Source organism: Rhinolophus hipposideros (genome assembly GCF_964194185.1).
Source record: "Rhinolophus hipposideros genome assembly, chromosome: 20".
Lineage (NCBI taxonomy): Eukaryota > Metazoa > Chordata > Mammalia > Chiroptera > Rhinolophidae > Rhinolophus > Rhinolophus hipposideros.
The window spans coordinates 44,424,899-44,451,863 of NC_138066.1; the positions used below are offsets into that span (position 1 = coordinate 44,424,899).

At 40.0% G+C, this 26,965-nt stretch overlaps 1 protein-coding gene across 6 annotated transcripts in view; it reads left to right on the forward strand.

The window, feature by feature from the left end:
• Positions 1-26,965, forward strand: part of MAP2K6 (mitogen-activated protein kinase kinase 6) — a 112,145-nt gene that overhangs the window by 77,381 nt on the left and 7,799 nt on the right. For 4 of the 6 annotated variants that reach the window (XM_081027958.1, XM_081027961.1, XM_081027960.1 and 1 more), the window contains exons 5-12: positions 1,370-1,489; positions 2,737-2,853; positions 3,522-3,573; positions 5,672-5,799; positions 6,675-6,752; positions 7,925-8,064; positions 16,352-16,397; positions 22,889-26,824. In XM_081027958.1, coding sequence (XP_080884084.1) covers positions 1,370-1,489; positions 2,737-2,853; positions 3,522-3,573; positions 5,672-5,799; positions 6,675-6,752; positions 7,925-8,064; positions 16,352-16,397; positions 22,889-22,966 — 759 coding nt within the window. In that variant the 3' untranslated portion in view covers positions 22,967-26,824. Of the gene's footprint in view, positions 1-1,369; positions 1,490-2,736; positions 2,854-3,521; positions 3,574-5,671; positions 5,800-6,674; positions 6,753-7,924; positions 8,065-16,351; positions 16,398-22,888; positions 26,825-26,965 lie in introns of those variants that run through there. The other 2 variants (XM_081027959.1, XM_081027962.1) reach the window with 1 other exon arrangement.

Below are 26,965 nucleotides of genomic sequence, written 5' to 3' on the forward strand. Positions count from 1 at the left end.
CCATCGTCAATGGGGTTAAACAGAAGAGATTATTTGTAGGGAACAGTATTTCCCTCCAAATGTATGGAAAAATCCTTCCTTAACATCATCTAATACCAGGTCCAATTTAAAATCACTTTGATTGTCTCGAAGTTTGCTTTTTTTTTTCTTGTTGGTAGTTCAAATTCGAATCCAAACCAAAGTTCACTTACTGCATTTGGTTGTTATGTCTCAAAAGTCTCTTTTATTCTATATCCTATTTCTTTTAAAGACTAGTCACTGAAAATCAGGAAACCAGAACTGAGGGAGAAAATTGTCTCCATTTGTGGAAAACAGGAGGGTAAAACACATCTTGAGTGAATTTGGATAGCCTCTACACTTACAAAAAGAAATGTATAATCATTGTGTATTTCTTGAGTAGATGCTAGAAATCCCTTGGAGAATTGCCATCTCTAGATGAATTACTAGACTTGGGCCACTGTTAGGAATGTGGATGGTCAGATGACTTGGATCCCTTTGGTTTTGGACAATGGCGATATCTTTCCCTTAGCTTGTAGATGTTTCAGTTTGTTCTGCTGTAGACTCTGCAAAAATGTAAAAGCCCAGCAATACATCGTTCCTGTGATTTAATGAAATAATTATTTTTGTAAGGCTACAGGTTTCGCTTCTCTCACAAGTACTAGGATGGGAATGAAGGATTTCTCCATTTCTGCTTGATTTCTTTGTTTCCCACGGCTGTATCCATTCTCTTACAGTTGCTGTTTAGTTGAAATATTCTTACTTGTTCCCAAAGAGGGGCTTTTGGCTTTTTTTGTAAGACCCTCAATTCCGCCGCAAAGTAAATAATACTGCAGCCTCTTTGCACTAAACAAGAATAATACAGTAAACCAGATTGTTTTTACAACGTGGAAATAAAAGCATTTCCAAACATTTGCACACTTTCCAAAATACATTATCAGTTTACTTCTTGCCGAGGATCAGTCGGGAAATCAAATGAATAACAGTCATCCTCATTTTTCTTTTGTTACAAATAGCTGATCACGTAAGGTGGATGGTTCGAAAGGATGTTTGCTAGAAATTGTGCTGTAAATTTTTTGCTGTTTTGGGATGGGACTCTTAACTCTTTCGCTGCATTGATTTCAAGTTTCTCCCCCACAAAAATGTGTCAGAAATCCACAAAAACCAAAAGTTAATATTTTGACTATTTTATGCATTTAATAATAACAATTTGAGCTGCTTTGTATATAAATGATATTATTTTTATGTATAAAATAATTTTGGCTCTATTCATTCATATATAAACGTTGCGGCAAAAGGGTTAAGGTCCCTGCCTTATTAACTGACATCCTCAGAGCAGTAACCATACAGTTTTCCATGTATCCCCATCCAGCGAATCCGGGCCACCGTAAATAGCCAGGAGCAGAAGAGGCTACTTATGGATTTGGATATTTCCATGAGGACAGTGGACTGCCCTTTTACTGTCACCTTTTATGGTGCACTCTTCCGGGAGGTAGGTGATTCTGCAATTCGAAGTCCGAGGAGAACGATAACTTCAAAAGAAGTTTCTCAGATAACATAAATACCATGCACAGTTAAGGTGCTCTTTCTTGTTTGGCATGTCTCTTATCAATGCTCATGCATTGATAACATAAAATGCTAGTGCAAAGTTGGCTGGATATTAGGGTATTTTCAACTGTGGTAAACCCTACTAAAACCCTACCTCAGTGGTAAACCCACTGAGGTTCCCTGCCTTCCTCCTCTCTGTTTTGGTCTGTCTCTTTTGGCAGTACTGTCTGTGTTGATTGATTGTAGACTGATTTGGATAGATTCCTTCAAATTTAAAATATTCTAGCCTTTTGGCTACTCGATGAGCTTTATGTAGGCTGCTTGTGTACCCTATAGACTTATGTTTATCTCTTTGCTCTACCTCTGCTTTTCAATTTGCTGCGATAAGGATTATGATGCTCTACTTCACTCCTAAAACCAGCCTTTTGGTTAACCATGGCCAGTGCTTCGTGTGGGAGATCAGACTTGGGGTAGGCATCTAGGCGTAATTCCTAGAGGGCAGTCACAGTAAATGCTTGGATGTCTGGGATTCTGTCGCTTGCCTCTATGAGTATTTAGATGCTAGTTTTCATTCCTTAATGTAAGTAGGAGATCACATGCCAGGTCTGCTTGGCTGTCTGCCAGTTTGCTCTTTGGAGATAATCTTCCCTGTATATAAATTCCTTTGAGATCTTTTTTTAAAAAAAATTTATTGGGGAATATTGGGGAACAGTGTGCTTCTCCAGAGCCCATCAGCTCCAGGTCGTTGTCCTTCAATCTAGTTGTGGAGGGCGCAGCTCAGCTCCAAGTCTGGTTGTCGTTGTTCAATCTTAGTCGCAGGGGGTGCAGCCCACCCTGCCATGTGGGAATTGAACCAGCAGCCTTGTGGTTGAGAGCACACGCTCCAACCAACTGAGCCATCCGGCCGTCTGGGAGTTTGATGGCAGCTCAGCTGCAGCTCGTTGTCTTCATTCTGGTTGTGGAGGGCGCAGCTCGCTGGCCCATGAGGGAATTGAACCTGCAGCCCTGTTTCCCAGAGCTCGGACTCTAACCAACTGAGCCACCCATCTGTCCCCTTTGAGTTCTTGAAGAGACAGTTTACATTCCCTCCAAAAACTCAGGCAAGAAATAGTTCTTCCTGACAAGTGTTCACTGTGTCCTCTTTTCCCCTTTCCATCCTCTCTAACAATCTCTGAACCAATCGGTCTCCAGGGTGATGTTTGGATCTGCATGGAGCTCATGGATACCTCGCTAGATAAATTCTACAAACAAGTGATTGATAAAGGCCAAACAATTCCAGAGGACATCTTAGGGAAAATAGCAGTATCTGTGAGTACAATCATGAACCCTACAAGGAAAATGTGAGACATCTAGGCCTCATGTGTCTTTGTATCCCCGGTACAAGACAATACTACCTGGAGCATAGCTTTTATTCAGTACGTGTTGAATGCAATAGTGTGTCTGTGGATGGATAAATGAATGCTTTGCTTTCTGAGCTCTGGGTAGAAGGTTCTACCACTGGCTTGGTTTGGCGAACTCTCAGTTTGAGTGCCTCTAAGCAAGCAGTGCATTCAATGACCACATTCCTCGTGTCTGTATTCTGATATTAGTCTAATTTTCATTTGTAGATTTTTGCATGTTTTCTTAGAACTAATAGACATTGAAGGAAACAGAATAAAATGAATTGGAATGAAGGTTTTTCTCCCTGAAAAGCTATTGAGGTTCAGGAGGGTGGAGAGAAAAAAATTCTGGAGGCCAAAGGAAGAACAAGCTATATGAGTGAGAGACATACTCTCTACTGTAAGATATAGTCCTTTCTGTTGGGTGGAATCCAATTTGTATAACATCTTGAGTATTTTCCTGACTAGGACCACCACTATTTGAGAAAATACTTTACCTTGTGACCTGAAGCCAGGGATAATAAACCTGGATTTACTTAACGTTCAGTTTCTTTTCGGTGATGGGGGGCATACATTTACCTTGTGTTTCTCTTGCAGATTGTAAAAGCATTAGAACATTTACACAGTAAGCTCTCTGTCATTCATCGAGGTAAGCATCTATGGAGCTACCTGGCTATTCCTTTTGTAAAGTTTGTTTCTTTCATTTGAGTTCCATCCCCTCCCCTACCCAAATAGATGGCAGTGGAATTGAGGCAGGCTAGAGAACTGAGGGGTTTTCCCTTGCGACTGGATAGCAAATCATATAAGTAGCTTTTCTTTATCTTGTCTGAGGACCCGGCTTTATATTACATCTGAATTAACTATAAAACACCTGTTAACAATCAGAGCTGTGGGATTACCCCATGGAGAATTTTAGAGAATAGGATAAAAATTCATCCAAGATTGACTTCGGAGTTTGTTAGAAAAGCAGAACCGTGGGTCCCAAGACCAACTTAATCTGCATTTTAATGAGATCGCTAGGTAATTCATGTGTAAGTTGAAGTGTAGAAAGTTCTGGTATAAAGCACAGCCTTTACAGACAGCAAGACACAGGATAAAATGAAAACAAATTGGTAGATTTGTCCTTTCCTCTTCCCCCTCCTTCCCTTTTTCCTTCCCGTTGACTTGTTATCTCTGCATCCATCCATCCCTATATACATTCTGCCATCTTTCATCAATCCATGTATTCACCTCTTTATCTATGATGGTCATTTTTCTAGCATCATACAGCATCATACTTTTACAGCACTATCCTAGATGCCTTGAGAAGTACCTGAGAAGAAAACATATTCTTATTAAAATTGTACATAGGAATTCTTGATAGGGCAATAAAACACAAACACATAGAAACACAATAGAAATATGAAAGTACCAAATGTGGAAGTACGATAGGTAGAATATAAAACAGGGAAATGGTTCACACTGGTGACCATAGTCAAGGGAATCTTCTTGAAAGAGAGATGCTCAGCTAAGTTTTTGGAAAAATTAATGGAAAATATTGATAGGTAATAGGGCATTGTGATTTGGTAATTTTTACATTCCTTGAGTCTGAAAGTAATGTGAAATGCCTCCAACAGTAGGCTTATTATTACTGTAATTATTAAAAATAGGAAGAAGGAAGAGGAGAAGGAGGACCAGAGAATGGGATGTTATCCAGATAGGAAGAAGAATGTGGATTACCAGCAAATGTGAAACTTACTTTTAAGGGTTTATTTCAAAACTATGAAATATTTCATTCACATTAGAGGATAGATATAGAAAATTACAAAATCATGAAATGAAATGTGTATATCTGCCATGCCATTGAAGGGAAAAATTATAAAGGATAATTTCAAGAGTTTTTAGAATAACATTTTCCTTCTGATTACATGTCCTTTGTGAAAAGTGTCACAGGGAAAAAAATAACTACCATTTCTAATTCTGTCATCCAGAGATAACAACAGTTCATCTTCTTGGGGGTAGGGGTAGCTGTATTATATCTTTCCAGGCTGAAGGATTCACTTCAGAACTGTTCAAGTAATACCCGTTCATCTACGTACATATCTGTGACCTGCTTTGTGCTCTGGAGTATCTGGGTTTATGATGAGTTACACTATGTGACCTCTGATATACCTCTTGCAGAGGCTTCAATCAAATTTGGTTGCTTTGATTGTATTTGGTGTACGGTTATGTCGCAGTATGCCTTTTCATTTCATGATCTATTATTCCTTCATTAAATGTGCAACAGATCATTATGAACGGGGCTGTTAAAACATTATTGTCATAAGAACGCTTAACATAAGATCTAGCCTCCTAACAAATTTTTAAGTGTACGTTATAGTATTGTCCATTATAGGGACAATGTTGTACAGATGTCTAGAACTTACTCCTCTTGCATAATTCAGGCTATGCCCGTGGAATCAGGCATTTGATGCAGTAATAATTTACTACGTGATGGGGGCAATAAAGATGAACAAGGAAGTAGAAGAAACAGTAACAGTTCTTTCCCTTGACGGTTTCACAGTCCTACAAGAAGGACAAACCATGAAATAGAAAATCAAGGGGAAAGCAACCAGAAATGTGTCCCTGAGTCAGGGATGGCATGTACTTTTACGTTGCGCGTGGGGAAAGGGAGGCGAAGGAAACATGGAGATTTCAGGCCCTCTGGTGGTAGAGAAATGAATCTTCAAAACAGGCGGGGATGATGGGTTCATGGTTCTTGCTTTCAGATGTCAAGCCTTCCAACGTGCTGATCAATGCTCTGGGCCAAGTGAAGATGTGTGATTTTGGAATCAGCGGCTACCTTGTAGACTCTGTGGCTAAAACTATTGATGCGGGATGTAAACCCTACATGGCTGTGAGTATAGCATCTGGAGGTGGCCTGTGAGAATGCAAGTGCCTGGAAATGGGAATCGGATGGCTACAGAGGGGGCGGTGCCATGTGCCAAAGATGCAACATACAGTCTGCATCTCCTTTTTTCTTAAGTATTTCCTGTCTGAAATCTTTGGTCACTTGCTTCATATATATATATATATATATATAAATCAAGTAAAAAGGTATAGTATCCAAGCAACTATGTAAACGATTCATACAGCCCCCATAATTTCCCACAGAGTTGCAGGGGAATGTGACTTCGTTTGTTGAGTATAGAACAGTAAGTAAAATTTAAATTACCCAAATAAGTCAGGTAGGTTAGTCCTGAGAGAAAATGATCGCTGTTGAGGACTCGTTGTTGTTAGCAGAGACTTTGGGACCCCCTTGAACTTAAAGGACTTCTACTGTATTCTGTTTTGAAATGGACTCGGACTTGGAATTAAAGAGCTTCCTGTCCCTGTTGAGCTAAAGGTGGTTTCTGTCTGTTCACACCAGGCAGTAACGCAGTCCCTCTTGTTAATTCTTTTTACTGAGTTCTGGACTGTTGGTGTTTTTAACAAGGAACATTCTAGACTGGCAAAGTAGCTTTATAACATATATCCTGTTTCTTCCGAAGGCAAAATTGAAATTGGTTTTGAATTGTGAGGGGACTTTGATCCATTACTGTCTCCAAGAAAAGACTAATGTAGAATAAGGAAAAATTGTGGAGACACGAGTATTTTTTGTAGTTAGTGGGTCTTCTTGCCCTGGGAGGCATGTGTTAATAGCTTAAAACAGCTCAGTTGGCAGCTGGTGCCACCAGACACTTTACTGAGTGAAGAATGCCACTCAGTTGTCCTTTTCTGTCTTCTTTCCAGCCAGAAAGAATAAACCCGGAGCTCAACCAGAAGGGTTACAGTGTGAAGTCGGACATTTGGAGTCTGGGCATCACAATGGTACCGTGTGATAACTGTTGTGGTCTGGGAGGTTCTGGGTGTGATACGGGAGTCGGGCAGACATTGAGACCAAGAGGCAAATGCCATACATGCTGGTCCTGGGCACCCTTTCCTGCCTGACATAGCAGGAGATTTGGAGTAACAATTGTTTGCAAGATGGGGTAGAAGCCATACTGAATTGGGATTGGGTAAACCCAGTGTTTCTTTTTATTTCACCTCTAACTACTTGGATACCCTTGAGTTAATGATGCAGTCACATGGCCTGTCTTACTGTCCTCATCTGTAAAATGAGAGGGTCTAACTATAGTTCCTGATGGTTTCCTTAAAATCAAATTATTCTAATTGAGGCACAAAGAAGCTTAAGCTACTCAAAGAGTGAGAATGTACATGGAACCCCAATAGAACTGCGTTACCTAGGGTAGGGGCTCTGCTTCCCAGAATATGATTATGATAGAAGCCTTGCCTGTTGAGGTCAGGCACAGTGAAAACACATGATAAATAGGATTATTTCATTAGGCACAGCCTTAACGTTCTACGATTAGTGCCTTATTAATAACTTTGCTTGCTCACCAATTTTCTGTGTATCACCAAGGTCTGGAATTATCCACCGTAGTCCTGGCTCTTTCCCAGGCATAGCAGCTGATTAAATCCCGTGAGTTATTTCACATCCCTGCCCAGAAAACATGGGATCTTGTAACAACAGCAGAGTGGCCTTTACTCACATCCAAAAAAAGATCAGTCATTTGGTCCTAGGTTTTTTGTTTGTTTGTTTTTTCCATTCCAGCAAGGGACCTGCAGATGGCAGCACTTGTACAGCTCTGTAAAAGTCTTAGGGTGCGATTACTTTTTAGACCTAACGTTTCAAAACCTGGTTGCTTTATATCCAGAAGTTTAATGCTACTGGCTTGAAATTTTATTAAGTGCCACAGTGGGTGTTAGTGACGGCCCCGTTTCAAGTAGGCTTAGTGATATAATATTTAAAAATCCCTAGCACGAGGAATTGGGGGGAAGTTGTGAGAACACATATTATGAGTTTATTCCTTCCCCCCTCCCAGTTTTACTTGAACTCCACCATTGTTTTTCCTGCTGGTTCTGCTGAAAGAAAACACAGCGGATTCCATAAAGTAGCGCTATTTAAGTTGTTATCGCCTTGTTTTCCTCTCCCCCTGTAGATTGAGTTGGCCATCCTTCGGTTTCCCTATGATTCGTGGGGAACTCCTTTCCAGCAGCTCAAACAGGTGGTAGAGGAGCCATCGCCGCAACTCCCGGCAGACAAGTTCTCCGAAGAGTTTGTTGACTTTACCTCACAGTGGTAAGAGAGCCTCGTCTCCCAGATGCCAGTGTTAAGGAAGAAGAGGAGTTCTCATGAATTTCCTCCATCGGTTTTAATCCATTATGCATACATTCATCCCCAAAGCACGTATGGAGTGTGTCCTCTGTGCTGGAGCAACAAAGATGCTTCTACCTAGTCCCTGCCCTCACTGAGCTCAGAATCAAGTAGGGGGAGTGTCGTTAATCAATAATTATAGTACATTATGGCAGGTCTAGTGATGGAGATAGGGCATTTAGGAAACTCAGAGGAAAGGCATGAGGACAGAGTTTCTGGAGGAACTACCTCCTGAGCTGAGACCATGTGAGGTATTTGCAAAGTGAAAAGCACGTAGGGGAGGAAAGGGTATTCCAAGTAGAAAGAACATCATGCATCATGTCACAAAAAGGAGGAACTCCTTTACGAGAGCGTTAAGCAATTGGATGTTGGATTAGAGCATAGAACAAGATGGTAGGACCATTGGACGTCTAGGGGTGGGGAGTAGGTAAGATGTAAAGAATTACTTTGAATGAGAAGAGTGTTACATAGGTACCTGGAAGTGTTGCAAGGTAGCAGTAGTGTTTTATAGGTTTGCCTCCTACAGAGCAGTCGCCAACTGTGGATATGCGTGCCTATGTGGTATGATGGACAGCATGAGAGGTCTAAGAAGGGGATCTAAAGACAGCTGGAATGTAAAGATAAAAGGAGCCATACGAATGCTGTGAACTTTGTTTTCATGGAAATTGCCAGTGGAATCAAGGAAAGTAGGAGAGGGGATAGTTTTCTCCAGAAAAATCTAGTGATTTATTTCTGCATAGGGACCATGATGCCTAATATAACTTGATGCGAATGATATTGCAGGTGATTCTAACAGGGACGCCCCACATGGAGTAAAGTTAGTTTATCTGGACATCCTGCAAAAGCAGATGAGAAACGGGGGAGGATGGGGAATCAGAGATGGTGACAAGCCCAACTGTGATCCTCAGAGAGGAGCAATTCTTGCTGCTGGAGTTCTGAAGCCTGTTTGAGAGTATGGCCTCCTTGGCCTCCATCCTTTGGGGGAGGTGTTCTGAATATAGCTTTTATTGGAAAACATGATGAGACAAAGCAACTGTCCGTTGCTTGTGAAACTAAAGCCTGTCGGGCTTTTTGTTAGCTCTAGGTCCCGTATCACATACTTTTCCCTAATGATGTATGAGGGTGGCCTACCGTTCTTTGTTTTTGCTTGTGACTGAATGGCCAGAGAGGGGCTGGAGCCCGGGGCTCTATATGTAAAGGCTCTGGTATCCCATACAGTGTCTTGTTGGGTGAGCATGCTGGATGTGGGGGTGCCCTTGCCTGGCTGAGATGGGCTCATGATTTTGCCTTATGGATTCAAGAACTTTTTCCCCCTTATTCTCAAATGTTTTACGTTCACATAGGAAAAGGGATGAGTCCTCTTGAATCGTTCAGACCAATTGTTCTCAAGACAGGTGGTAATGGGAAGGGTCTTATCTAGAGCAGTCTTTTCAAATGATCCTCCCTATAACCTTTTCTCCCCGCTGTCCCCTTTTCCCAAGATTCTGAGTACTTAAAACTTTGGTAAGAACAAGGCCTTCAGTGAAAAGTTCTAGAAAGCTCAGCTGTCTGTTGTGAATCACCAGTTGAATCCAATGGTTGCTCAACTCGCTCATTTATAAAACTCGAGAGAGCTTTTCAATGTACTATCGCCTGGGCCTCACCCTCAGATTCTGACTTAATTGGTCTGGGGAGGGTGCTGAATATCAGTATTTTCAGATGTTCTCAAATCATTCTAATGTATGGCTGGGGTGAGAACCCCTAATTTAGACCTGTCATCTGTGGACCCATTATCAACTGCTTCCTGTCCAGAAAGCCGCTTTTCTTTTACAATTCATGTTTTTAAAAATCATTCAATTACTTTTTCTTTTACTTACTTATTTCTTTCTCTTACTTAGAATTTCCCCTAAAGCATCAGAGTGTTAAAGCTTTTTTACAGATATTTTAAAAATGAAAACCTTGAAAATAAATGCTTTCTGATTTCAGTGTACGCACACATATGTGAACATTCCAAATACTTGTATTATCGGTATTTATATGGTGACTACCCTGTATCTACCCCCCTCCACCCATGCCAGGTCTCTGTTTCTCTCTCGTTTTCTCTTAATTTTAGTCCTAGCTCTTAGAGTTCATAAATTTAAAAATTTTTGAGCCATAGACATTTTCCAGCTTTTCTGAAGCTGTTAATTCTGTTACTACTGTTAATTCCGTGTCATTTCATTCACATTCAGGTCAGTCAGTCTGGCTTGCTTATGGGCTTTACTAAATAATAATAATTCATAATAGTAATAATAGCAATAATAATAATAGAAATACAACTCAAATCACGTCAAGTTTGAAGTCATCAAAGAATATATTCTTCAAACTTTCAGTATTGTAGAGTCTGGTACTGAAGAATATCAATTGTGTGAAATAGTGAGTCATTTTTATTGGTATGTGGATTGCGAAGTCGTAGGGGAGCAGTAGTTCTGAATTTTTATGAACATCCTTACTTATCCTCAGTTGGATTTTTTTGAGTGCAGGTTCTTCTATTTCAGATGCCAGGTCAATAGTTTTTTTGCCTATCAGAAACCACCAGTATATTTTCTTTGATACCTTCTTACTATGACCATTATTTTGAAGCAGACTGAGTTGGAAAAATTGTCAAATGCTTCAAAAAAATGGTGTTGATTTTTTAAGAAAGGTTCTATGAAGGGCATAGATCTTTATGGAAGCAATTTTACTTTTCGTATGCGTTAGCGCACAGATGCGTACCTCCCCCTAAGAGCAATCTAGTTATTTCACTTGTCTTATTGCTGATAGTTTAAGTTTGAGCTGAAACTGGGTGGAAAGAATGGAAAAGTGATTTTAACCTAAGAGGCACCTCTTCTGTTTTGTCATAAAGAGAAGGATATAGCCTCTGAGTGTTAATTCCCTTTTATAGGTGTTCCTCCATTTTCCTATGTATAAAGCCGTATTTTTGAGAGACATATTCATGAAAGGACCCTTTTCTGAGTGACCCATGTATGTTCTCTGTATTTTTAGGACCTAGTCAGGCTATGATTCTTTAAAACATCTCAAAAAGCCCTAACTCTTTGTCTTATGTGGGGGAAGATTTGGAAAGTGATTTCATCTCAAATTTCAAGATAGATACGAGGTGTGATCAAAACATACAGTGAATGTTTAAATAAAAAACATTTATTACCGTAAAAGACACATTGCCATTAATCCCCCTCAAAATACTCCCCCTCACTTCAAACACACTTATCCCAGCATTCTTGCCATTGTCTGAAGCCATTCTGGATGTCCTCTTTCATGAATATCTTTAGTTGCCCTGTTGTGGCTGCCTCAGTGTCCTGAATCGATTCAAAACATTTACATTTTGTGGTCATTTTGACTTTCGGGAAGAGCCAGAAGTCACTCGGTGCCAGATCCGGTGAATAAGGATCACCGGATCCTTATTTTTTTGTAATGTTTTTTTTTTTTGTAATGTTTTTATTTGACAGAAATTGTCATACCAGAAATGATGTGTGACATGGAGCCTTTCCATTGTGATCATATGATGAATTGCTTCTATTGAGTGCCATCCAACGGAAAGGAAGGCATCTTCAATGTGGGATGTGGTGCTTCGAACCTTAGTAACAGTGTGTGACAAGTTTCAACTGGTTCGGTGCAGTTCGTCGGGTGTGAGCTACGGTTGAGAGAAGATGTGTTTTAAAATGTACTGTAAGTCATCCTCCATCTTGACAATGCTTCGTGTCACACATCGCTTCTGGTACAGCAATTTCTGTCAAGTGAAAACATTAGTGTGTCCTCATCCACCTTATTCACTGTATCTGGCGCTGTGCGACTTCTGGCTCTTCCCGAATGTCAAAATGATTCAGGACATCAAGGCCGTCACGACAGCACAACTAAAGATAGTTATGAAAGAGGACTTCCAGAACAACTTCAGAAAGTGGCAAGAACAATGGGATAAATATGTTGGAAGCGAGGGGGAGTATTTTGAGGGGGATTAATGGCAATGTGTCTCTTAAGGTAATTTTTTTTTTTTTTTAGATTTAAACATTCACTGTGTTTTTTGATCATACCTCATACATCTATGTTTTTATCTTCTATATCTGTCTCTGGGCTAAATGTAGAACTTGAAGAACAAGGGTGTGTTGGTCATAGCCCATGTAAACCGTCAGAGGATTTGTGGCCTTTCATGGGATGCGTCCCACTCGAGCATCTGATGATGTCACAGTGGTGCTATGTACCGTACACCTTCACCCAGGGAATCAGCTTGGTACCACTCTCCTCTGATCACTGTTTGTCAGTAATAGTATATTGTGGTTTGTGGGATGGAGTAGAAAGCATTTACAGGACACTCCTATCACATCCAAAGTCAGATCTAGGGCCCAGAGGTGCAGCTGATATATTTCTTTTGCTGTAACATCAGGAAAACATTAAACGGAGAGGAAGGGTGGAGAAATGAAAAAGTTAAGGCACCTATTCCTTATGAACTTGAAGAAAAAACACACAATGATTTCTTACATACCCTTCCTGCGTGAACTTACTTTGGAAGAGGCCCACTGACTGATAATTCGTTTCCTCTTTTTCCCCCACATGTGGCTTTCTTATCATAGGGGTTTTAAAGGGTTCCTGGGATGAGTAGTACTGACCACAGAGGCCTTGTTTGGGTTTCATAATCGAAAAATCTGATACTAAAGTTGCACATGCTAGTTCTGCGGAAGGCTTCACAAATGAGTGTCTCAAGATGGTGGCTTAAAATTCTCACCAAAACCTCTTCCTATAGGTTCACAGGTTTGGGGACTGAAGGAAGTCACTAGAAACCAGCATGCTGAGGAGTGCCAGAATGGCTCGACTTCCTTTTTGCTTTCTCTTCAGATGGATTTAAGAGGCCCAGTGCCCAGCTGACCATCCCTATGGCATGTTGGAGTGTGTTGGAAGTCCACCCTAACGTCGATATGATCTGACTCAGGGGAGCTAGTATACAACAGAGACAATCAAATGTAGTTCCCAACTTGTTGAGGAAGGACAGTAAAAAGAGGCGCTGGATATTTATTTAGCTGATGACACATGTATGGCTTCAGAGGCCCAGTGTGTGTTTATTTTGTGGATGTACCACATAGCCCTTCTTGGAAACGATCAGGGGGAATTCAAATAGGCAGAAATCCTCTGGTCAGCATAAACTTCAAGCTAGCAATTCTCAAGACAGCATGAAACTGCGTTTTAGTGTCAGCTACGGTCAGGAGCGTGTGTTGTGGCCTTTGGAAGAGGAATTAGGGCAGTTAGCTAATTGCACGCTTGAAAATGACAAGCCACTTGAAAATTCCAAAGTCTGACTCAATTCCAAAAAGACATTGGTATAGCTTTGAACTCCACAGTTGTTATTTTATACCGACTTTCAAGCACTTCCTATTAAACATGGAAAATGTGCTTTCTCTTCTGACCTTATCCCGAGTGTTTTGCTATTCTTAGCCCATGTTTTGAAGCATTCTCAATTTAAAACATGGAGAGAATGGGTTCTATCAGTTATGTTAATTAAATAAACGGCCTTGGTTTGCTGTGTAAGTATTTTCCATCAACACTCCACAGTAGTGCTTATGGTAAGTTTGGAGCTTTCTAATCAGGAGCCGTAAGTCAAGAGAGACGACTGGTCAGCTATCTCTGAGATTTCAGGAATCCTTAACACTTCGTGAGGGACCAGCTTGGGGTACTTTGCCCATATTTTCTTTATACAGATTAAAGAGACATTTCTTAAATTCTTCCAGAAGTGAAAAGATAAGGCATCCTGACGTAAAATTACCTCTCCTTTAAAAAGAAAAGGAAGTTTTAAGTTCTTCTACCTGAGAGAAGAGAGATTATTATTTCACTATCTGCTAATTAGAAGGTCAGAATCAGCAGCATCACAAAGATCTCTGGTTGGTAAAACAGACCATTATTTTACCATTTGAGAAATAAGCTTTTCTTCCTAACTATCATTCCAGTGGGTTTTGGTCCCTAGTAGAGTTAGGGTCTGACTACTGACTCATGTTCTGTCTAAACAGAGATGCCTGAAACCAACCACTTCAGTATTGAGTGTGGATTGAATACTGCATTTGTGCTTTTCATTATTGATTTTAGCAAGTTAAATTGTTCCGATTATAGAGAAGGCATTTTGGTTTTTTATTTGCTTTGAACAATAGCTGGAAATTCAGGGCTTTTGTACATTAGTCTGGTTTTTTTGTTTGTTTTTTTTTACTAGGGTCTATGTGCAAGTCAGCAACTCTCCTGGGATCACATTTCTTCTGCTGTGTGTCTTTCTCGGTGTAGTAGCTCTTGAACTTAAAAGGAAGACATTTTGCTGCCTGGAGTAGGGGTAGGGAGGGCTGGTAGTGGTGAAAATGTGCCCAAATGACAGACGAGTCAGCTGGAGATGCTTCTAAGTGAATTTCATTTCAGAGAAGGGGCTAGAACGTAGGAGGAATACCCAAGTACACTCAGCGCAGGGTTTCTCGAGCTTGGCACGAATGACATTTTAGACTGGATCATTCCTTGTTGTGGGGACTGTCCTGTGCTTTATAGGATGTTGAGCAACATCTCTGGCCTCTACATACAGATGCTAGTCCCACCCCCCAACCACCAATTGTGCCAAGCAAAAATGCTTCCAGACATTGCCAAATATCCGTGGAGGATATTTGACACCGTGGCAGGTGCCAAATATCACCTGCACTTGAGAATCACCAGTAGAGCCCTGTAGAGTCTCAGGAGATGGTGACACACAGAGTCATAAGTGGGTGTGACAAGGTCTCATTCATTTCACTCAGGCACACCTCTCCATATCAATCCAGCTTTGACAATTGATAATTCCTCTTTCTAATTTGCTCTTATTTTTATCCTCAGTTGAGATGAAGCTTTCTCTCATAGGTTGTCTGGTCACTGAGGTTACTAGGTCCTAGATCTGCCCTCAGTTCCAGGTTGAAACTTCTCTCCTCACATCTACCTGTACCCTGTCTCAGGTTCCCTGGCTTCTACCCACAGAATTTCCTGGAATAAACTGGTAGGCTGCTTTAAGTTGTTTTGGTTCAAAAGCTTCCTTTTTTATTTTTGTTTTCCATTTGTTTTGTTTTAAACCACAGTTTCTCCAGGCGTCTCTGCTGTTTCACTTCCTTCCTTATGGTTCTACACCTTACCCCCACCCCTCTCATAATTGTTAGGCTGTGTGGGTAGAGCAGAGCTCCTGTCACACATAGTAGGTCTCATTTATTCAAAACGAGCCGTTACCACAAATCCCAGCAACCTAATGATCCATCCCATTTTGCTTCCTTCAGCACCAGGCAAAACTTCTTTCCATTCATGTATGATTTTGTGACCCAGTGCGCAGGAGAGTCTGCAGGTGGCCTTGCAAACCAGTTTTTGAAATCATCCTTTTCTCCATTCTGTAACCTGGGATCCCAACTCCCAATAAACCGCCTCTTTTGTTTTTTCCATTTTAAAGCCAGGGGTGGATATGGAGCTGGGTTGAGAGGTTGGTCTCTTCATACTGCAGTTTTATTACCATTTCCAACATCAAATGTTGTTAAAATGTCTATGTATATAGACAGCTGAATGAGTGGGAGCCACCTGACAGGAGTGTACGACCGCAAAGTATTCCTAACAAGACTAATTGCTTAGTCGGTGGCTGAGCGAGCTTTCTCTTTCAGAGAAAGCAAAGAGGTCGCAAACAAGTAGTGTCCCCTTAGCCATTGTGTGGGTGAATTGCTTCTATCTCAGGCAGGTTTGGTTAGAAATATACAAAAGCAAATTGTACGTTTAGGGGAGCCAGAAGCAAGGAGAACCACATATTGAAGATAGTGAAGAGATAACAAATGTATAATGAGAAACACCTGCCGATTTCTTTGCCAGTGGGTGTGGAATAAAATTGTTTTGAAGGAAAGTAGATATGTATTTTGAAATACAATGGCTGTAGACCAGAAAAGCTAGTTTACATGTCATTGGTAAGGTATCAAAAGGAAAGTAAACACACACACACACACTCACACACACATACACACACTCACACACTCACACACTCCTATTGTTCTCTTTAAGGTACACCCAGGGTGATTTAAAATAGGTGTAATAGAAGAGGAAAGTCAAGATAGGAGGTCTCTGTTTTCAGTACGTTTTTAAAGGTGGTTATGGTTAGTTATCTACAAGTTCTGAAATCCTAGTCTAGTAAAAATACAGATGATTTCTAGATTTTAATGTGACTAATTTTTTTTTCTTTTAGCTTGAAGAAGAATTCCAAAGAACGGCCAACATATCCAGAGCTTATGGTAAGTATTGTTAGCAGTATAAACATGTCCAAACTAACAGCTAGCAAAGATAAAGTGACTAAGACCTAAATTATAATCAAACAACCATATTGCAAGAGCTGACTCATTGAGACATTGGTAACTGGAATTGAACTCAAGAAAAAAAGAGCTGAGTCCTTCGTTAGTCCTAAATCCTTCTTTAGTGTAACCTGGGCATGTCACCCATTTTAGCAATTTATTCCATGCTGATAAACATCATATAGACCAAATTATGTCTATAAAATTTATATGTTCAAATTTTAAAGTTACAAAGAACCACAAATTACTAATATAAATGAAGGAAAGCATGATTGAATTCTATAATGAGAGAAACTTAAGTGCTATATGACTGATCAATTTAGGATTAATTGGATAAACTTCTTTTTGGTGGGCATTTAAAGAGCAAAGAATTACTTTGTTTTTTCCTTCTGGTTTTTACTTTCATGGAAAAAAGTGACCAATGCCTTAATAATTTGAATTATGTGACTTCAGCATACACAGTTTGTCATTTGCACGACCTATACCAAAAAAGAAAAAAGTGAAAATAAGACTTGAGTTGTTTTAAAACAGTTTCTCTTAAATTGTGGCACCTACAATTCTAAGCTAATTACAAATGATTCTTTAATATATATGACAGGGATCTAAATTTGGCCCTCCTTATCTAAGTATATGTTGAATGTGGGAAAATCACTTTTATTTTTGAAATCTTATAAAATTCAGACTGTTTACTGGTTTGTTACAATATCAAAGTTTTAATTTTGGCAAGGGATGGAAGAGTTCTGTTCATGCACAGTTTCAGAAAAGATAAAACATTAACACCATTTCTTACTGGAGCCAGTTACAGCCTGCATTCAATGCTTGCTCCTTTCTCATCCCACCCACAAACAGTACTCAGCTTCAAGACCAAGTCAGGGCAGCTAATAGAAGTAGGAAGTACAGGTTCCTGATATCTCAACAAATGTTGTGGTAAGGTGGCTCCAAGTTGGAAAAAGGATAGCTGTTGGCCTTTTTTTTTTTTTTTTTCTATTGAGGTATATGAGTTCTTAATATGTATTTTTAATATTAATCCCTTATCAGACATACAGTTTGCAAATATTTTCTCCCATTCCGTAGGTTGCCATTTCATTTTGTTGATTGTTTCTTTTGCTGTGCAGAAACATTTTTAGTTTGATGTAATCCCATGTGCTGATTTTTTGCCAGCAAGTGCATGAAAAGGTTCTATCTCTAATCATCAATGAAATACAAATCAAAACCACCATGAGATACCACCTCACACCTGTTAGAATGGCTGTTAACAAAAAGACAAGATAACAGGTGCTGATGAGGATGTGGAAAAAAGGGAATTCTGGTGCACTGTTGGTGGGAATATAAACTGGTATAGCCAGTGTGAAAAACAGTATGAAACTCCCTTTAAAAAAATTGAAATTAGAACTATCTTATGATCTAGCAATTCTACTTCTGGGTACATATCTGAAGGAAATGAAATCACTGTCTCAAAGAGATATCTGCACCCCCATGTTCATCACAGCATTATTTACATTAGCCACGACATAGAAACAATCTTAAGTGTCTGTTGATGGATAAATAGATAATGAAATTGTGATATACACACACAATGGAATATTCAACCATAAAAAGAAGAAAATCCTGCCATTTGCAACAATATGGATGGAGTTTTCATTATGCTAAGTGAAATAAGCAAGACAGAGAAAAACAAATACTGTATGATCCCACTTACATGTGGAATGTAGAAAAATTGGACTCATGAAAACAGAGAATAGATTGGTGGTTGCCAGGGATGAGCAGTGGGGGTCAAAGGGTACAAACTTCCAGTTACAAGATGAAGAAGTCCTGGGAATGTAAGGTACAGCATGGTGACTATAATTAACAATACTGTTTTGTATACTTGAAAGTTGCTAGAATAGTAAAAAAATTATGCGAGGTGATGGATGTGGTAATCAATTTGCGTATATAACTATCAACTCATCACATTGTGCACCTTAAGCTTACACAATGTTCTATGTCAATTAAGTCTCAAGAAAGCTGGAAAAAAAAGAGAGAAAAAGCATAGTTTGAAGATGTCAAGCCAGGAAGAGTCACAGAAAGCCGATCCAACAATAGGTGATAGTCACAGCCAATCACATGGATTTTCCCTTCTGTTGGTGAAGCTTTGGTTTAAGTCCGAACCATTCTCCAATTGGGTGATCATAAAGGAACTCTGGAACAAGTTTGAGAAGAGACTGGCGGCTCGTTAGGCCTCCGTTGTTCCCTTTGAAAAGGCAGCCCCTGGAACTCAGCATTCTACCAGCTTTATTCAGCTGAGACCCACGGTTGAGGGAGAAGAGATGAATAATGCTTGAGAAAATCTTTTTATTTTTATTTTTTAAAGATTTTATTGGGGAAGGGGAACAGGACTTTTTTTTATTGGGAAACAGTGTGTTTTTCCCAGGACCCATCAGCTCCAAGTCATTGTTGTCCTTTCAATCTTAGTTGCAGGGGGCACAGCCCACCATCCCTTGCAGGAGTTGAACCAGCAACCTTGTGGTTGAGACCACACGCTCCAACCAACTGAGTCACCTATCGGCCCCCGAGAAAAATCTTAGCGTACCACATGTTTGGGTTGAATGTTTCCTCCCCAGTTAGGTTTTTAATAACCAGCCAGGGCCTTTTCAGTCCTGGATTCCCCATTTTTTGGTATGCTTCGGCAACCCCCAGAGCATTTTTTAAGTTAACTTCACATGAAGTACAATAGATTTAAGAGTGATTCCTGAGGGATCCTGTGGAGCCTGTACTCCTATTTTAAAGTTGCTTTGCCTGTCACTTTTTTCCAGATAAAAGAAGAACATTTTCTATATATTTCTGACTATTTAAAATGCAGAACTGTTTTTTTTTTTTCCCCTTCCAAGTAACCTCTTATCAGAGGTTTTAATGGAACACACTTGAGGAAAAATACTTCGAGCTTCACACACATTGGCCGCTGATGTTGAATTCTACCTTTCCAGTATATCCTAACACTGGTCTTTTGTGGCCTACACGTTAATGTTGTAAGGTCGTGTGGGCACCCGCCTTCTTTTTATTGCATTCGTCTTTGTGGTACTGGAAATGGACTTGCCTTTTAAAGCCGTAACTGCTCCCTGCTTTTCTGTGGAGTTGAGGTTTTTAAGTGGAAAATCTGAGTCTCAACTCTTTGACTTTAGCATTGGGAAAACACATGCTGAGAGGTTCTTGTTTAGGTTGTAGGAGTGGGAGGAGAGGTAGAAAAGAAAACAAAAATCCCTTTTTCAGGTGAAGGACAGTATAATTAAGGTCCCAATCCAGACATGTACCTCTTATGGAAATCTCAAGTGTTTGTCTTTCTAACTTGGGTGTACTTGCTCTCATATCATCTCATTTGCTTGTTCTCTCAAACTCCCATCGGGTCACATGATTCCACAGGATTTGTCCTTCTAGATCAGAGACCATCCATCTTTTTCTATTAGGGGTTAGACACTAAATAATGTAGGCTTTGTGGGTTGTCATAACTATGCAATTCTGTTATTTTAGTCTGAGAGCAGCTATATCCAATGTGTAAACAAATGGGTGTGGCAGTATTCCAATAAAACTTTATTTCAAAGTCAGGCAGTTGGCCACATTTGGCCCCTGGAGCACTGATTGTTGGCCTCTGTCTCAGCTGATAATCAGCGTAAATGATAACCAGGCAATGGAAGTGATTGCCCAGTGAGGTGATGATGTTCTGCAGATATCCTGGGAAATTCTAGATTGAATCGCAGTGTTAAGCAAGGCTGACTGAATGCATAGAAAACCACTGTCTTGAGGGTTGAGGTATTGTTCATGGGCTGTGAAGACTATTGGCGATCATCGCTTGCCCCAGTGCTCCTGGCAGTACATTCATGGATCATGCCTTCTCCAGGTACAATCAATGACAACATCTTCCCTTCCTGTCCCTGGATCCTTTTTTGAAAAATGCAGCCTGGGGATGAGTTCATGGTGCCATTTGCTCATCTCCTGGTTTGCTGTCCTTGGCTATTCTTAGTTCACTGTGTAGAGAAGGGACCGAGTTTCCTTCCAACCTTTTACATCCTCAAAACCCACACAAGAAAGAGAGTCACACTTTCCATTTTGACATTCTTGCCTGCTTTCCTCTCCCTCTACCCTTTGGCTCTCACAGCATTTTCCCAGCCTGAGAATAAACTGAAGGATGTGTCAGGATTTTTTTTTTTTAAACTTCCGGTCAAGGTATTGAATTCATTCCCAGACTCAGACAAGGTCTACTGAGCGAATAGCCACCAGCAACACCAGAGGCAAGGTGGGGCCAGCAGGCAGGAGAAGCAGTCACTGAGATAATCAGAGGTTTGATGTGTCCGTTTTGATAGTAAAAGGCTTTTAAGTACATTAAAAGATTGCCAGATGTCCAGAAAATGTGGTAAAGCTAATAAGCATGATGGTAAAGCATTTGGTAAGTGTGCTGTAAGTGGTTAGGAATCAAAGGTAATGCTGCACTTACTTATCCCAGGAGCTCAGGATGAAGGACCCAGCCTCCATTGATAGAGTGGGTGTGAGGCTCTGAGCCAACACCCAACTTTTTTTTAACTTCAGGTGGGCAAAAGCAGAAACCCTCTTTTCCCTTTTCTGAGTACTGATACTTCCGTGACCACCTACCTTCTTTGGGGTTTTATTTCTTTGTTCCTTTCCCATTTGCATTGTTTCCTACAACTTCCATAGGTGGGCATTGAGTTCCCACGCAGAGCTTACTCATCCAGCCCTCTGCTGTCAGGTTTAAAACAAATATAATTAGAAAACCTACCGCTAGGCAATGTGAAGGTTGTAAACTAAAACCCCCAAAGTCAGGGGAAACAGAGTGAGTCATCTACTTACTTGTCTGCATAGAAAAAAAGAAACGAAGAAAAAGCTCACACTTAGCTGCTCAACAAGTCATTGAAAATAGTAACACCACCAGACAATCAGGGAGGTGGCCAAGCTGTGTGATGGGGAGTGGGTACATGGCACGAGGTCCTACCTGAAAGAATCATCCCTTTTCGTTTGGTTGGTTGGTTCTGTTTCTGCCATGAGAACTGCTGATCTCCTTCTAATTAGAGTTGTAAGGTTCCAGTGTGACACAGCCTGGCACTTACCAAATTGAGCCATCTGGTAGAGAAAATGCCTTCATTCCTTCAGAATTGTTTTGAAATGTATGGCCTCTCATACCTTACCACATCTGTTCACTGCCCCAGCAAAGTACCAGACTTGATGTTTTTGCAAAGTTTATTTAATCCAACCTGCGTGATAGAGACCCCCCCCCCCTTTGTTTTTTTTTTGCTTTTCAATCTTTAACCTTCAAGTTGAATTTTCTCCGCGCCTACCTGGAGTTTGGCTGCCTACATTATTTTCCAGGTGGATCAACTGTTCTTTAAGAGAGATATAAGTATAACTTGTGGCTGTAAATGTGGCTTAGAAAGTGGCTTTATTAACTATTTCAGTACAGACCACCTCTCCAGAGTCAAGAGCAGGCAATGCCTTGCCCATTTATTGTTCCACAAAATTGGTTTCTCATTCTGTCACCCATCTCCTGAGAAATGAATGTGCATAAATCTATCAAATTTCTAATTATTTTACTACCATATCAGTCTTAAATTATCTGTAGGGGACAGGGTTATTTGTAAATCAGAGTTTGGACTATCTTTGTATTTTACCGTAGATGAGATTTATATAACTTAATTCCATATATATTTTTAAGCAACAGATACTCTGTAGTGGGAACAGATCAAAATGTGAGGAGTGGCAACTACTGTGTTTCCCCGAAAATAAGACCTAGCCGTACAATCAGTTCTAATGCGTCTTTTGGAGCAAAAATTAATATATAAGACCCCGTATTATATTACATTATATTATATTATATTATATTATATTATATTATATTATATTACATTATAGACCCATTTTACATTATACTAAAATAAGACCGGGTCTTATTTAATTTTTGCTCCAAAAGATGCATTAGAGCTGATTATCTGGCTAGGTCTTATTTTCGGGGAAACAAAGTAAGAGGAGGTATCGTTAAAATGTTTGTATCACTAGATGTATGTACCAGGGGTGCCAAAAAATATATACAAGTGGACACGTTGGTCAACATTGCTCAAGCAGTAGTTTGCCCTACTCAGGAATGTCTGGATGCTGATGGGAACCACTTTGAGCACCTCTTGTCATTGCAAAAGTCAAACGTGACTTGTATTCATCTTTTGTTGTTGATATATATTGAGTATTACAATTTGAATACAGTTTTTTCCTTTCTTAAAATGTGTATACATTTTGTTGGCACCCTCTGTGTACTTGATTTGGGAAGGGGTAGGAAGAGTCCATTTTAGAGCACTGATAGGGGTACTTAATCTGTTTACCCAACAGATCTGTTCACTTGTGAATCTCATATGTTGTCAGTGACACATATTAACACCATGTATTTTTCTTTTCTTTTCCAGCAACACCCATTTTTCACTCTACATGAATCCAAAGCAACAGATGTGGCATCTTTTGTAAAACTGATTCTTGGAGACTAAAAACAATGGACTCAATCGGTTGACCCTCCTGTGGATTGGTGGGTTTACAGGGTGAAGCGAGCTCACTAAAGCGCCGATAGAAACTCATCTTCGAGATAATTTAACCCTCTCAGAAGGTTTTTCTCCCCCATTTTCTTTGTTTACCCCTCCAAAGGGGGCCTTGGAATCTGTAGTATAGAATGAACTGTCTAGATGGATGAAACATGATAAAGGCTTAGGACTTCCAAAGGTGATTAAATATTTAATGATGTGTCATATGAGTCCTTAAGCTTCTCAGACTTCTCTTGTTCATTACAAAATGAATGCATTGGCCCTGGTAAAAAGGTGCTACAGTAGTGATGAAATTGTAAGTAGATGTGTAGTCTGTTCCACGTATTATTTTAATATTTATGTTTAAGCGCTTGGTTGAAAAGATTCCATTTTATGCAAGGAGGAAGTTATGAAAGACAAGGTTGGGTTGGCAATATTTATAGGGCTTTTATTTTTTAAGTTCAATCGTGTCTGTGGTCCAGAAGAAATTATTTAATGTGCATCTTTAAGAGTATTATAAAAATATCAACAAGCAGCTCTTCTTGTGAAATATCTGTTCCAGCTTTTGTGGCTATTGCCATGTCCCCAAATTTCTGCTTAATCCTGGGTAATAACTACATACTCTAGGGGAAGTGGCAAGATATCCTGGTCATACTCCTTTCCCAACTTTGGAAAACATACAATCACTTTTATCACAGCTCCAAGAGTCACAAATTTAGTTCTGTTGACATTTGTGGTATAGTATTAATGGAATGTGATTTGTGATGTGATTTTTTTATCACCTGTCTTTCTTTCTGTGTGTGTGTATGAGAGAGAGAGAGAGAGAGAGAAAGAGAGAGAGAGAGAGAGAGCGAGAGAGAGAGAGAGAGACAGAGAGAGACAGAGAGAGAAAGAGAGAGAACTTGATAAGTCATAATTTCTGCCAAGTGGCTTCTGTGAACATATTTAGTAAGGAGGACATTTGTCAGTCCCAGGGGGAAATATCACATCAAACCACATAGAGAATTGGTGCCTTCTGCTGTTGCCCCTCCTGCAATATACAAACCCCAAGGATTGCCTTGTAGTGAATGTACTTTTTTGCTTTTTTGTTTTGTTGTGTTTCTTGTTCAATGAAGAAGCCTTACTGTTAATGGAAGGGCTGCAATGGAAGAAAATTAAAGGCAGTTAGTTGTTCTTTGATAAGATGAAGAGATAATGGGGAGGGTTGAATTAATTCCTAGGAATAGACTGCCAAATTTCCATGGGTTGAGTTGAGGTTACATCTTTCTTCAGCAGCGTGTTGTAGCTTGCTCCACTGTAGGAGGCTAACTCCATGGTGCATTCCCAGCAGGCTGACTAGGCAGCAAAGAAGAACCTTTCCTCGTGGCCACATACACCGATGGGTTCTCTGATTTGGGCCATTAGGTTCCTCAAAGGTCTAGAAGTGAAATGATCCACAGGGAAAATACGACCGATGATAACCAGGAAACATTGCTTTTGGACATTGTGTTAATACAAGGCTACTCTTGCAGTGCTAGGGCATATTTTAGTTTAAACAAAAGGAAGAAGACGATACATTCTGTTTTTTTCCTTGCCTCAAGTTCACAAATATGGAGAGAGAATTGCTTCCTTGAATCCTACCCTTCTTCCGCTTTTAGATTTTGAAATGTGATTGTATTTTTCTCTGCATATTCTCCTTGTTCTTGACCTCTAGCTCGTAGCAGTTGCCAGAGTGGGTCTGGCTGTTCCATACATGTCTTTGTATTCAGATTCAAGAGATACCTATTTGATTCAACAACAGTTTTATCTGCTCTGAAGCTACCTCTGTTCTCATCTTTTTCCAGCAAGAAAAGGAGTATCATCCGAGTGGTTATAGCCATTCACTTTCCCACCCACCTTCCTACATCAGTAAGTTTCTCTGTATTCCTTGCTTTATTCATCCATCTGATGAAAAAAGAAAGTAGTAGAAAAAAATCCAAGACCATTGCATTACAGCTTTGGGTGAAATATGTAAAGCTAAGGATCTTTCTGGTCTGGGTCAGATTACTCTTACATGTCCTTCAGAGTGGCTGCTACTATGAAATATTCTCAGCCAAGTGTGTTCCTGAGGTGTAGGCCTCTCCAATCTGTGAGCCCGGGGCCTGAACTTGCAAATAGTCATACTGGGCTAGAGAAGGAGTTAGTCAATTGTTCTCAACCCTGGGGTACATGGGCATGCTGAACTATGAACAAGGTCAATGCCAAGGTCCCAGAGATTTGGATTTCATGGTCCATGGTGGGGTTCTAGGAATTGGTGTTGTTTTACAAGCCGCTCATGTGATTCTGATGTGCAGGAGGGATGAGAACACTGTTCTAGTGCCTCCTAAAGAGAGAATTGACTTTCGGTGTCTCTTGAACATTTGCAGCGAGTAATGAGTGACTATAGAGAGGCACAGGAGCCCCCCCTTCTTTTCCTGCCTTCATTGATGGGGACATCTTGGTCAATATTAGAGATGGCATGTTCCTGGAATACTCATTTGAAAGTTGGGATACCTTTTCTCCGTAGAAACAATGTGCTGCATGATGGTTAGGTATTTTATGTACCTAAGTAGAATGGCGTGATAGCCTTATAAGTCTAAGTTTTAGAATGTGTGTTTTATTTTTTAGAACTGTGTTACAAATTCTAAACAACTAATTTTAAAAATAAATGTAGAGATGCATAAACTATATTTAAGTTGATATAAATTGGCAGTCTCCTGTACATGCATATATATGTATATATGTGCATGTGTATATATGTGTGTGTATGTATGTGTCTGTGTATGTATATGTGTGTATATATATCTCTACATATATATGTATACACACACACACATATATGGAGAGAGAGAGAGAGAGAGAGAGAGAGAGAGAGAGAGAGAGAGAGAGATAATATATCTATATCCAGGGATGATGCTCAAAATATTGAATGCACTACCAGCGTGGATCATAATGGTTTCGCGTCTCTGTGGGTGTATTAGAAAGTCCGTGTATCTCTACAAAAGGGATCATGCTCTTTTTTCCAAATGCATTGCATTTGGTATCATACAATTGTCCATATTGCAAATTGTCTTCATGTTTATAAGAATATCCATCTCTATATATACTGTTGATTTCAGAGGTGTGCCAAAAATTAATGTGAATGACATTTAAGACAATTGCCACACGTGTTTGCATCAGTGAGTCTTGCCCTTCAGAGTAGCCACCTTGAAATACTCTATGTTCATATGAATAAGGCTACTGAAATATTTTTGCCACTTCTCTTTCAGAAAAGCCTTGAGAATTCACTTCTTCTCCCATCCGTGTAACATGAGAAATCATCCTTTTATAATTATTCCTTAGTTGTTTGTTTGTTTTACAAAAGTCAGATCTGCCCGCGGAGCTGAAGTGTTACCATCACTGAGTCTTTTTACCATTACTGACCATTGCTGAGTCATGGGCGCTGTAGATAATTTCAAATGTATGCTTCCCCACAGAGTGTGCCTTTGTTTTTAAGCAAAGCCTACTTTCTTAGACTTAAGTGTAGAGCCTCCCAAATTGGTGACTGAAGGAGAAAGAACTCACATAGTCTATATGTTTGATGAGAAAATATCAGTCAGATTGTCCCTGCTTTCACACGGCACTCATGTTTTAGCCATGACTGACGCCCCTGATGTGGCAGAATGGTCCCTCATTCTAAAGTCTGTTTGGTCACCTTGATAATAGTCAGAAAGAATCTGTTACATAGCAGCTTCTATCTTGGTTAAGCCATCCAAAATGGAAAATGAGTATGTGAGGGTTTAGCTCAGTATTGTTTGTATTTTCCCATTTTTGTCTATCCAAGCTTCATCCAAAAAAAAAAAAAAAGTGTATGCCAGAGCTCCCCAAACTTTCTCTGTTTATGGTGCCATTGGTGTCGTAATTTTTTCCATGGTTCCCCAGGCCAAAATAAATAATAGTTCCACTTATTAGGTAATTAGGTCCAAACAACAT